A 14,019-nucleotide genomic window follows, 5' to 3' on the forward strand; every position below is an offset into this window, starting at 1 on the left:
TTCCAAAATTCCCCAGCAACTAATACAGTAAAATAAGCCTATAAATATAAATAATTGTGATAAAAAGGCATAAAATGCCCGACTTGGGTCAAACATGCTCACACACTGACACTAGCAACAAATAACTACACAGTGTTTGAATGGAGATGGCAAAAGCTGAATACAGAGTAGCTAGCTTGTTGCCTATAACTGCCAGACTCCTAATTCAGACAGGCCATATTTTATTGATAGCAGACCAAACAGAGACATAATCCACCCCTACCTTTCCTGCTTTGTAAAAAATCCCATCCATCCCCAGGGAAGCAGGGATGGAAAAAACAGTGGTGTGAATGTGAGGTGAAAGTATAAGATGGCAAGCACAGTCCCAGGCTGTGTTTCCCCTGTGTGTCTCGCACATCATATGCTAAGTTCAATTTTCCAAAAGCTTTGTTTTATTTTTAAAGGTAACATCTTTATTGTTATTATTATTATATTTATTAGTACTTATTATTATTATTATTATGCAGAGATGAATTTTTTTCCCTCTTTGATCAGAGCAAACAGTTTGCTTTTGAAAATGTTAATGGCGTCCTGATTTAAAACATTTTTTTTTCTTCACTTTTTTTGTTGTTGTTGTTTTTGTTTTTTAAAACGTTGCAACAGGCAGGATCTGGGATTCAATTTCTTCGTCCTACACAAAGAAAGATTCTGGAGTTCGGACTCCTAGCCACTACCAGTAGGTCCTGCCTTGCTCAGTTGTTGTCGTCTCAGTGTGGTTTTGCCAGGTGGGGTGGGTGGTGGGTGGGAGGGGAGGAGTTGGAAGGAGGGAGGGTATTTGTCAGCTATGTCGAGTCTTGGTTAACAACTTTGCCTCCATTCATGGTTGGTGTCCCTGAACTTTTTCTTGAGCGTCCTTGTTTTTCTCCAATTTCATGCAGCGATGGCTCTCTGTACATGCACACTGCAAAGAGAAAAGACACCCGTTAACAGCCCTGAAGTCACAGACATTAGTGGCCATTAGTGGTCTGTTCTCAGCACTTGTTATTTTTACCCCTGTAAATCATGAGAGACAGCCAAGGCTGTGCGCAGACAACAGGGATGAGTTCATAGACAGCAAGCCAGGAGCTCTGTGTGGTTACCTGGCCACACCTGAGAATGGGGTGAATGAAGGGCACCTTCTATCCAGACCCTGACTGAGCAATGTGCCTCCTACAAAAACGTACTTGCTGGAGCCTAGACAGCTCGAGAAAGAAATGTCTACCCAAGGCACAGCATATCCCCCTGTTCTGTGCAACATAAAGCATTTATCAACTCACCATCTCGCACCAAAGGGATCAGCTCTGATGAGCTCATCGCAAACGTGGTGGGGTGCATATGTGATTGAAATAGTGAGACATCTCAAGGGCAGGCATATTGGAGTCGAGAACTTGAGGTAGGTCCAGACTGCTAAATGTCACGCCTGGATCTTTGCAAAAATTAGGATAGAAAGAAACGATTGTGTACTGCTTCATTTTGCAAAGCTGTCACAAGCAATGACACAGAGCTCAAACACAGGGATAGAGCACATCAGGTTTTGGTTCCAGGTAATCAAGAAGAACAAAATTTCAAATATTATCTGAAGAAATGAAAAAAATACCCCATGTACAAAAAGAGCACTTATATTTATAACCTCTACTGATTTGCAAATAAATCCTGGCAATTAGAGCCAGGCTACAAATGACATTATTGCTCTGCATTTTACTCCTAGCTAGATAAACAGTTATAGCAGTGTGCAACAATACAGGACAGAGATAAAGTGCAGTCAACTGTGTATTAATAGGAGGGATATTACATTGAATATATGAGCAGTGGAAAAACATTACTTTTCCCTTAGAGCATTTTTCAGGCAAGCCTTTCCAAGCAGTTTAAACAAACACAGACTAGCTGGGCCTCCCAGTGTGGCTGCAAGGTAGGTACTGTTTTGCAAAATGTTATTGCTACTGGAGCCATTTTTTTTTTTATGAAAATGTAAAAAAAAAAAAAGAATGACTTATCCCTTGGGTCTGGACCAGGATGAGCAATGCCAGGATTGCCTGTCAGCTGCCCAGACTACCGGCGCTGTCTGAATACTGCAAGTGAAGTGTGTAGCAGGGTTGCAAAAGAAGGAAAAGGGACCTCGGGTCCTCTGTCAGCCACTGAGCTGCCCTTCATACCTTGAGTGTCACTCAATAGCCTGGTGATGGTGAATTTGCCTGTTACTGTGAAATACCTAGCAAACTCTTGAAAAAGTTAACAGCTGAGGAAAACCTGCGTTCTTGTGACTTCTTAGCCTGAGTTGCAGAGCCTTTTGAGGACAATGAGGATGTACATCACTCCTGTGACCGACCTTATTTGCTGACATTACATTTGCCCAGCAGGGGTGGGTATTTGTGCTGGCACCATCCCAACGTCCCACATGCCAAGAAGTTCTGCCTCAAGTGCAGTATTGTCTTCACCCTGAGCTCCCTGGTCCCAAGCTGGAGCTGAAGTGATCTCCATTAGCTCTTCCCTCAGGCAGCTGCAAGTACTAACTTCATCTTACTTGCATTCATCTCCAGGACTCTGTTGGGCTGGGCCAGATGCTTAACCATAAGGGTTAAGCCTGAGCAAAGCCCACAGCAGCACCACAGCACGTTGCCTCTCTTCAGCTCCCTGCCATACATCATGGCCTTTGGACAAAAATACTGAGCTGCTAACAAGGCCCACAGAGTAATGAATATAAATCAGGCTACAGAAATAAACAACATTTGCTGCTAAAAATTAAGAAAACCCTGTACCTAGCAAGTAGGGCAGGAATTGTAAGTTTATCTTCCAGTCTACAAGTACTAATATGGGGCATGACTGGAGGCTGCTCACATTGTGCTTTTCAGACAGCACTATCAAAGCTTCTGTACCATGCCAGAAAATCTGTAGCAGCATAGGACAAGTGCATTTTCAGGATTTAGATACACTTACAGTACCAGTGTATGAAATATTTATATGGCATCAAGCACAAGGTAGTGCCTGCATATCCCCCTGCACAAAAGGCTTGTGTGCATGTGCTAAGCTTCAGCCATCGCTCAGAAGTGGCTGAAAACTTACCTGCATAGGACTGGTGTGTACACAGAGACACACAGGGTTTGTGTGCACACAGCCGCGCATGCGTGGGACTTTAAGGACAGTGTGATGTGTTGTACAACACAAGCTCCTGGACTCCAGTTTGTTACTCCTTGTACTGAGGAAGCTTGAGTATGACTCATGCACAGAGATGTTAGTCATGGGCTGGAGAGGGAGTGTCTGCAAATGGACTGTTGTGACTGCCCAGGTCTTCCTGGCTTTAAACTAAATCTTTGTGGTTCAGGACCAACACTCACTGACAGGTCTGTTTAGGGTTCCTGTGTGTGCATTTGTGACACACTGTCCCTGTCCTGCAGCAAGGTAAAGTTGCAGCAATGTGACAGCTGGCACACCCAGACGCTTGGGAGGTCTGCTGGTGCACACAGCACAAGGCAGCTTTGGAAGGATGAGCAATTTGGCTAGAACAAGCGTCCCCTCCTGCTTTGCCTTGCTTCTCCCACCCACCCACACCCACACACCAAGCCAAATACAGCCCTTAACGTCTGGAAACCAAGCTAATGCTTTGGAGCTTCAATCAGATAATCAGCTCCTATGTCCCAGATTCTAATCAACACATCCATATTCATGCTTTAATTGGAAAGTGCCATTAGCTTGATCTGCTGAAGAGCCACAGGCATAAATGGAAGGGGGTGAGCAGCAGCGGGGCTGTGCCAATGTCTGCTTCTTGCAGCTTTTGATTCCCTGTTTCCCCATTAACCAGCAGTGCCTGCCATTCGCACACTCAAGGAAACAATTCTGCACAAAGAAATAACTCACAAATTAGGCAGGAAGGAGACTGGAGGTACAAGCAGGGGGAAGGGGGCAGTGGGGAGCACCCTTCCTGAAGGTGAAGGCATGGGAGGTGCTGCCTGTCACCCAAGAACAGCTCCATCCTTCACCTACGTACTGGCACAGGATCTCAGCCTCATTTCTGCTTCTTGGCACACCACCCACACGGTGAAACCAAAATCACCCTCTGTGGTTTCCCTGGGCATCAGGGACTGCCTGAATTTGGGAAGAACACACCCTTTTTGTGTCCTGACCCCAGTATTTCTCACCTTACATATACTCCATCCATCCAGCTTCACTCCTGGCTTTCCCTGCCACAGACTCAAATGAGTTAAGAGGAATCAAATTTTTCCTAAAAGTTGCTGTTTAGCAGGTGGGCAGGTCATTATCCCGGCAGGATGACGGCATGTCCTGATGGCAGCCTGGACCAGAGTTCGGGCTGGGCACACATCTGCTGGCAGGCAGCCCCGAGACAGGCTCTTTTCCTTGATGGATGCCACAGCTCAGGGTATCTGCAGTAGCAGCTGCATTCGCTAATGCTTCGGTGGAAAGAATTGTCTGAGCAGCAGCTAGGGGCAGGAGGGAGCAAGTGATTATGCACCCTCGTTTTCCGCCTCTAATTACTGTGTTCTAAACCCAGTCCCAGATGATGCATTTCAGAGACATCTGACCTCACATCTATCTGGCAGCTAAATCTGCAGGATGCTGTCAGATGGAATCACTGTTGGTTAAGGTAAGAAATGCAGCACAAAATGACAAAAAGCCAAGCAAAAGCATGGTTAAAATACATTGCATTTGACATCTAATAAGATGATTAGGAGTTGTTTGATAGATGAACAAGTGAGTTAGTGTGGGATTGAAAACATACCAAAGCCTGCCCACCCAAAAGAAGAGCTGTGTTAACAAAGACAAAGAGTGTGGGGTTTGTCTTTTTTTTTAAGAGCACTTTTTAGAATGTTTTGTGGCTTCAGGTGATACCTTTACAGCATTCGTACTAGGCCTGCCACATCTTCCTACTCAACAGTGTCTTGTGCTCCTTTGCAACATCTCAGGGCTCTGCTTTAACAAAACTGGGATGTTGCATCCCTTGGAAAACACACTGGGAAAGATTCAGCTGCTGTTACTTGTTTGTCCATCATGAATCACTACAGACACTTAAAGAGACTGAAACTGCTTCAAAAGATTATTTGGTGGGCAAGTGACAATCATTATACTCAGCTAATTTCTTGTGCAGCCTGGTTCAATCTGTATGTCTGCACTTCAAGGGCTCATTTCGCTTGAATGATCAGTGATCAGAAATAATAATATCAAAAGAAATATGTTGCGTATATGTATTTTTAACTAAAAATGGTGCGACACAGTACATTAGCTGCTGCCTGCCAGGCTGTTTGCCTTGGCTTTGCCTGCGCACAGATGGGAGAGGAACTTAACGTTTCCCCTGTTATTACTTAGTAAGTTTTCTGTGGTTTTATATTGATTAAGCTTAATGCTATTTCCAAAAAACAAACAAATCCTACCTACACTAAACTAAAACACCCTTCCTCCTAACCAGATCTGAAAATTTTTCCACTTGTTATCTACTGCCTTTTGCACAGAACACCTCAAGCACCCTGGCAATCTACAGAAGTGAAAACAGTCAGTGGGATTAGCACAGCATAAAGCTGTAGCTGCTAAAAGCCATAGATAACAAACATTCATACAGATACCACTGTAGATATATGCACACATACGCACATGTAGTCCTTAGGAATTATCTGGGAGGATATTTCATATTTATGGATTAATTTACTGGCCATTTGCAACTTCAAATAGAGGACTTCTCAATTCAGAAAGCAGTATGAAGCAACAGGAGTCAAAAGAGCTCTGGGAGGAACCTGGACTTTCTGGTGTTGCCTTTCCCTGTGAATTCTCTCTTCACTAAGCTGCCGCATAATTTTTCTGCACACAGCAAACAACTGGAAAGTTTAATCTCAGAGATAATTGCCATTGAAGTGGTGGGTGAAGTGATTCCTAGCAATGCAAGTAACACCTCTCCTTCCCAGGGGACCAGATTCCTCCTGGCATATATCACTGTGTCAGCCATCATGTGGCAGGGCTAATGCTGCTGGAAACCTGGGTGAGTTACTGCAAATGGAAGCTGCAACGTATTGGCCTGAATAAACAGCAAACCCCACACTCTGGGACATGCCGCAGCATTAGCAAAAGGGACATGCAAATACAGCAGGGAAGTGCTCTGAATACTTCCTTAGAGTCACGACAAAGAGAAAGAAGCTGCTAAAATAGAGAAGGAATTTCCTCCTTTCTGTAACATGTCTTATCGCAAGCTCTGCTTGTAGAGACTTTGACAGGTACAGCACAGAAAAGAAGTCACATGGAGCTGAGCACATTTTACTCCAACCCTCCCAACAAGCCTCTGCTACCTACAATGAATCTTAGGCTTGGGAACAGAGTCCTCTGTCTGGAGTCACAGTCCCAGACAGCTGAATGCTTTGGGAAGCTGACACGTGCCTCGGCTTGGGAGACTGCCAGCCCTTTGATGCAGCACTGCTCACAGAGGCTGACTGCAAAGCATGTGGAGGAGGGAAGGGGTGGAGGAGCCCTTAATTTGGCTGCCAACTTCCAAAGCGCTCACTCGCTCAGAAGGTTATGTGACAGCTGTGATTGAAGCAAGTGTGGGAGGATGCAACTGCAGGAAAGGGAAGGGAAGCTCTCAGGCTGGGCTGGGTTTTACAAAATGAAAGCCCGAGCGGCATTTGCTGCAATGAGAACTCTGCTGTGGGTCAGACACCTCTATTAAGGCAAAGCTTTCCATGAGGAGAGCCACAGGAATGGCCTAGTTTAATGCAGAAGACAACTATTGAGCCATTCAGCAGATGCCACGCGTGCTACATCAAAAAGAAACCTCAATTCAAAAGAATGTGCTGATCAGTGCCAACACTCAGCCAGGCAGCAAAGAAATACCAGAAGGAGCTGGAAACCCAGCTGTGAAAGCAAGTACTTGCAAAAGACTCTCCTCCCAGTCAAGACAGAAGAGGAGACAGAAGAGAAGCTGGTGATCGACCCTAAGCCTGAAGCAACATTTGTTTCTCAGCAAAACTCAGTGAGGACTTAGGGCACCAATTCCACTAATGCCTCAGATAAACAAGAAAAGGTTCCCAGCTGCAGAAAAGCTGTTGAAAACAAGCACAGGACAAGAGGCTACAGGCCATTCTCTGCTCTAGCAATATCTCCATCTCCAGTGCAAAGGCCACAGATACTCTGGGAATGCTGAACTGAATTTTTCTCATCGTGCTCTGCTTCAGTGGTCCAACAGATTTCAGCCTGCATTTCTGAACTGGCCTTTCACTCAAATACACACACATGCTCATCTGCCCCTGCACCTTAGCTGGGAAGCTGTTAAAACAGCTACTAATGCATGGACTTAGCTGTAGCCTCCGCCACGCATGAGTCCTGAAAGCATCCATTTAGTCCTTTCTCTCCACGTTTCCAGCGCTGACCCCACAGCCAACATGGGGGTAGTGAGAGGGGGCATGGAGCTGTGCAAACAGGGCCAGCCCCAGGCTGCATTGTCTCTGAGGTGGCCACTGGCAAGTCTGAGATGGGGTCAGAAAGGTGTAACCTGATTTGGGGATCGAAAGGTAGTGCAATTTCTAAGCAACAGAAAAAAAGAGGTCTCCCTGTTTCCGGAATGAAGTTAGTACCTGTCGAATACTAGGTTAAGAGTGCAGCCCTGCGACTTTCTGAAATGTTACAAATATAGTCCTTGCTTTCTGGTCTTGCAGCCCAACACCCCCACCCAGGAGGCTCAAAACTGCAGTTGCAAACTCCTCATTCCCCATGGATGGAGGGAGCGCGCAGATTCCATACCTTCAATGGGCTTGGGTACAAAATGTGATGAGGGTTTGGTTTTTTTCACTCGGTTTCCCTTCATAATTTGACCTTCTTTATTGAGTCCCAGGAACCACGCTCGTCCAGATTCCTGCTGCCGGTACAGCGTGGAAGAATAAATAACGTAGTAGTTTTCAAAGACGGATTCCTTAAATTTGCACTCTGGTGTGAAAACATCCTGCAGTGAGAGAGAAGAAAGAGCAATGGAAGGAATTAATCACTGATCTCCTAAATTAGGCATCACTGAGTGATACACGATGGTCACGCATTGCAGATAGTTTAACAACGGAAAACAACAGGCATCAGCAATACCAGCTCCTAGCAATAACACACACCCAGAAAACTCCCCACTGAAAGGGAAGATTCTCCTTCCCTGGCGGACCTGTGGTTTCCAAAAAAGCCTGTAGTGAACAGGCATGAAAAATATGCAGGGAAATCAGGCATTCTCCGTGGTTTAGACTGAAATACTAAGTAAAATAAAAAGAGAGCTGAGGAGTAGAGACAGCCTTGCTGCTCATCTGATGCTCCCAGTGCCTTCCTGGCACTCTTGCCTTCTCTGTCATGGGCAATGAATGTGCAAACAAAAGCAAGTAAACAATTTCCTTATTTTCAAAAGTGATGGGAGGAAATGCTGACACAAAGCCTGGAAAACTTTAAGCAAAGACAAAGAAGTAATTTTAAAGATTTCTGACACGAGTATTTCTTCAGATACCAAGAACTGGTCCCACACCTGCCCAGGAACAGAGGACACATGGGCTTGGGGGTGGCTGTGTCTTTGCTGCTTGCGCTGGCTTTGCCGAAAGTCTCAAGAAGGAAACTACACTCAGCTATGGAACAAAACTTGTCATGTCCCTGTAACTCCTCAAGATACTAACAACAGGGAAATATTAAACCTCATTTAAAATAGCTGTCTAGCCAGGGGACTGTGTGGCAGTGGGTTCCCAAACCTTCCCGAGTCAGATGTGGCTGTTGGTGAGGCTGTGATTTTGTTTTGTCTTGTTTGTTGTTTTGTTTTCCTCAGACTTTGATTTTGAGCAGAAGATTCATCCTGGCTGAACAAATTCTCCTACTGTGTTCCTTAAAACTGTGACATCTTTGCAAACAAAAAAGGAAAAAAAAAAAAAAGCATTTTCAGAAGAAAAACTGTTTTAGCAATGAAATCCCTTCTTGCAGAACCCAGACGAGGTATCTCAGAGCCTTGTGGGTGAGGGCAGGTGCTGCTATAGGTAAGCGATGCTCTCTCCTAAGCCCTTGCCACTCAGAAGTCTTTGGGAGCTTCTCCAACCTTGCTAATAGAAAACCCATGACCAACATCTGAGCAAAGCATCTGGAGTAATGCCACATATTTACTGCAGACCTAATTTTAAGGGTGAACATTTTGAACATTCAGCAGCACTCAGGTATGTGTTCCCAAGCACTTTGGGGTTATATAAAGTGTTGCTGGTCTGACAATAAATCCTGCGTGCAACAGACCTATGCAGCCAAGCAGGCTTGAAGCCACGGAAGATAAAGCATAGCAGAAAGCACAGAGCTGTGCTGCACATGTGAAGTTTGCATCAATCATTAGCACCACACAGATAAAACCACTGTCAGCCCAGTGGGTCATTTTGCTCTATTGGAAGGAGTCTTCCATCCTGATGAAATAAATATTTTAAGAAGAGAGTGAAACAAGTTAAAAGAGATCTAGATGACTTAGAGCACTAAAAAACAGTGTTTGAAGTAGCTTCCCAGAAGATCAGTGTTTAAGCGCTCCTTAAATCTACTCTCTATCTCCAGGCTTTGTCTGGCCTTGGAAGACGCAGCTCACACAAACTCCACAGTGGAGAGCAGCTCTAAAACCAAAATGGACAACTCTGTCCCCTTTCTCATGCCTTTGTTACTCCATCAATAAAAAGTTATCAAGAAAATTCCCTTTAGGGGGACTGAAAAGTTGGTAGGTTGTGAAAGATAGCTATCAACTTGACCAGAACATGAAATTTACTGTGTATGAGACACCTGGATTTCCCATATCTGTTTTAACAAGACTAGTATTCATTTTCAAGAAGAAGAAACAAAAAAGCCAATGCATTTTTAAAATGTTGTTTCAGAAAGAAAAATAATCAAGATTTTGATTAAAAAGTTATTGAAAGTTGAGTTTCCAGATGGGTATCTATTTTTAAATTACCACAGTATAAAATTTTATGACATGCAGTAGTTCAGAAAAGCATATGCTGTGTCGTATACACACTTGTACCAATAAAGCATCAAAATTACTACATTCTTTTAAAACAAATGCATTTAAAGACATCAACCTAATGTAATGACAGTAACCTAATAAAGACTTAAGAAAAATAAAGAAAAAAATAGTGATTTCTTTTAAACATTTCAGCTCCCCTACAAGCAAACAAAACTGTCCAGTTTTTTTTGTAAGTTCGCTGTTTGAGTCCTCATCCCCCCCAATTCAGTTGAAATAGCACTTCAGGACATTAACCATGGCAATACCACCAAGAAACATCGCAGCTCTGTCTCTCTGGCAGTTTAGAAAACCCACAGATTTGACAGTTAAGTTCTAGTTAAATAATGCCATTTTTACTCGTTATCCTTCTTCTTACCTACATCACCTCATCAGCAACAGCTGATGTCCCACTGTGCCATGCAGGGACAAACACACTGTAGGACACAATTCATCCTGCCACCAAACTGACATGCTGTGGGGTCCTCACAGGTCTGAGCACCAGTAACCTTTGGTGTGGACACTACCACGTGCAGATGTGACACAATGATCAAGCAGATGGAGAAGGTAAAACCAGTTGACCAGAAAGGAGATGGGACAGACAAGCAGGACACAGGCTACCTTCCCAAGCACATCCTGGGGATATTTGGAGTATCATCTAAATCTATTTAACATGTACCATTTTTGTCATTGATACCTTCTTGGTGGTCAATGTCAAGCCTTCAGCTACATCCTGTCACTTAATTTCAACACGTGCCTCTTGCTGATGGCTTTGGAGCTACCAATAACAAAAGGCTACTGAGATATTTATGACAGAACCTCGCTACAAGATTTACTGTCAAAATTAATGGTGGTAATTATGCCAAATTAGGTGGGAACTGCTGTTTCAAATGTCCTGGGGTGAGAAGAGCTTGGAAGAAAGAGGAAAGTGCAGGTGAGCTTAACAGGTTTCACACTAATAAAGCAGTTCTTAGTGGCCACTGCTGCACAGACTGAAATCTGAGATAACTGAAGGTATTTTTGGAAAATCAGTGATCTATTGGCCAGACCTCTGGGACATGCAAGCTTGTTTTGTTTTGTTTTGGTTGGTTGGTTTTTAAGATTAATTCAGTGTTGATGAAATATGCTTGATGGCCGGACCTGGAGTCCAACACCTTCTCTTCATCCCACAGATACAGAGTGGGTTATAAACAGCAAAGGGATCCTCAGGTTGCGTCCCTCACATGCTTCTGACAGGACACAAGGACAACCTCCTCCATAGGTAATGGAATGGTCAAGAGTGCCCCCTTGGTGCAAGGACCTTTTGAAATAGGTTTATAACAAACCTCTCTCAATTATTTTCCCAGCCCTCTCCTTGATAGCAATAGCATGACCAGATACAAGACAGTAAGAGGACAGATGGCTTCATCTTTTAATCACTGGTCTTTTTTCAGTCTTTAAACAAATAAATCATGATTCTATTTTCTGTTCAAACTTCACAATGCTCCCGGTCCCCTGTCAGCACCATCATGAGCTCAGCTCACTCAGAAAACCTACCAGTTCTCCTCATTAAAAACTATGCTTGTGATTTGGAGAAAGAAAAAAGGAAATTTGTCTGGTTTTATCTTCATCTGAAATACATGTATTTAGCTAAATTATTTTTTTGCATACAAAGTAAATAAATACATTTACTAGTTTACTATTTGGAGATTTAGAGCCTGAGGTATTTTGTTAAATGTCTATAGATGTTACTGAAAGCAGTTTGAAAAAGCAGGTCTTCTTTTAATTGTTAAACTAAAAACCTGCATGAAATATTTGTAAAACAAATGTTAGTAATTTACATAGAAAATGTTTAACATCTGCCTGCAACTTGTTTTCTGTATCTCAATCCAATCCCTTCAACAAAACGCATTTCCAGTAAGAAGAGTAATTAGATTTGCTTTGAAAAACAAACATGAGTGTAGTTTACGCTAACTCTAGTTCTAACAGAAACTGCACAGTCTAGGAGGAAAAAAAAAAGTTGCTATTACACAGAAAATTAGAGAGACCACATTCAATGAGGCTTGGAATCAAAGTAGGGAGCAAAGTGGATGATACAGCTACCACTTGGGGGGATTCAGTGTGTCAGACATGCTCAGGGAGGGTATAAGGTACCATGGATTGCCACAAAAGCTTTTTCTGGTTCAAAAACCGAGGTATTTAATTTATCCTCAATCCCACTAGTGCCTCCTGCCATCTGTAGATGGAAATGTGGACAGGACATCCAGCCACAAGCCAGTCTCTGCATCACTTGGGCCACTCTGGCCTTTCGGGAAGGTGATGGGAATGCCTGGCCCCATCTGCACCCCCTTGCTGCACAGGCTGGGGGTGATTTGTGAGAAGACAGATTTTTTTCCTAATCTACTTCAGCTTTCACCTGCCTTGCTTAGGTTAATCTAACCCAGTTTCTTGACCTTGAACATAATAAGCGCGACTGGACTCTCTGCACTTCTGTAAAGCTGGAGAAGCTCCACAGACGTTGGTGGAGAAGCATTGCTGCCAGACCTGTGGGTGGGAGGCTGCAGGCTGTTCAGGGAATGCACCAACATGCTTGGGTATCTCAATTCCTTCGAAAAATGCCCATCTGGTGGTGTCAGGCACAGCGCTGCCAGGACACGGGCAGCCCTGGTGCTGCTCCAAACATGAGAGACCATTGTCAGCCCTTGCCTGTGCCAGGCTGGGGCCATCACTGCCACCAAGTCCCTCAGCATCCTCAGCTGGGAGATGAAAAGAAAGGGTCCTCTGTGAGAAACAGCACGGTACTCCTTGGTACTGATCACAATTTGGTCCCTTGTTCATTAAGTCCAAGCTCTGACCAGCACAGAAGCTACTATACTCACAATTCGGTTTCTTCAGCCTTTTTTTTTTTAATAGAAAATATTCTAGTCCTCCAAATTAGAACCTAAGTGTTATTCAAAAATTCTGCTTCATGTATTTCTATGTATTTGTTGGACTATGCTCAGATGCCAAAGGAAAGAAACATTACAAATCCCGTGAGGATGAATCGTGAGAGGATATTAACAGAAAGCTGGTTTTGGTTAAGCTTATAATAGGAAAATATTGCACTTTCAAACAGTGTGTAAGAACATTTCTTGCTTTAATTTCAAATTTTACTTAAGGTATCCATTTGAAAAATCAATCAGGTGATTGCAAATGATGTGTGCCATTATGGGGATAATGAAAATGACGCACCCAAATTATATTTGGCGCTGTCCAAACAGTAAAGAAATGTTAAAGAAACATTAAAGACCACAGCAGGATGGTGACAGGTTTCCAGGGGCAATGTTCAGGGACAGGAAGGAAGCCAGAGGGAAAGCTGCCACTAGTTGTTGTACACAAATCCAGCTGCTCACTCAGCATCCCTCTGGACTGGGCCACTTGTTTGTACTGCTTCCCATTTCCCTACAAACATTCTCAAAATTGCCAGATAAATAAAATCTTTTTTTTTTTCTTTTTCCCTCAAGATCTCCTTTTATTATAACCCAAAGGAAAATGGCAAATATACATATCCACACTTAAACCCAACGACTTAATAAATTTAGTCACTGAAACTAGCAGTGATAAAAGAAAAAGCCCATTATGCAAGCAGTTTGTGACATGGTTTAGGAAAGGGATGTTAATGATGAGTACTGAAATATCTAACTAACACACTCCCAGAGTAATAGTTTTCCTTTGTTTACAGCACTTACGGGTTTCTCTTTTATGTTCTGCACAATTACTGATTCAGATCTTCAGATGGGATAAAAGCACTAAACTGCACCCAAGTCTATGGCACAGCAAGGCTTCCCTCCCAGAGAATCTGGCTTGGGATACTTACTGATGTTAGCGTTAATTCTTAGAGCTCATCAAGTCATTTAAAACGTATTAACTAGGAATCATAAATATCATCACAGCTATCAGCAGTGGCATTTCATTGTGGATGTGGAGGCAGACCAGAGAATGGCTGGATCCTGTTCACTGTGTGTAAGTGCTGCTCCATCCCAGAGGAAAGGATGGTACCGCAGCAGAGCATCTGCTTT

At 43.5% G+C, this 14,019-nt stretch overlaps 1 protein-coding gene across 1 annotated transcript in view; it reads right to left on the minus strand.

The window, feature by feature from the left end:
- Window positions 1–307: 307 nt before the first annotated feature.
- Window positions 308–14,019, minus strand: part of FGF12 (fibroblast growth factor 12) — a gene marked incomplete at its 5' end in the record, with an annotated part of 95,315 nt that continues 81,603 nt past the window's right edge. Inside the window, 2 exons of the mRNA XM_080349773.1 lie at window positions 308–940; window positions 7,750–7,948. Coding sequence (XP_080205899.1) covers window positions 822–940; window positions 7,750–7,948 — 318 coding nt within the window. The 3' untranslated portion in view covers window positions 308–821. The remainder of the gene's footprint in view (window positions 941–7,749; window positions 7,949–14,019) is intronic.

Source organism: Nesoenas mayeri (genome assembly GCF_963082525.1).
Source record: "Nesoenas mayeri genome assembly, chromosome: 9".
In the NCBI taxonomy this organism is placed as follows: Eukaryota; Metazoa; Chordata; class Aves; order Columbiformes; family Columbidae; genus Nesoenas; species Nesoenas mayeri.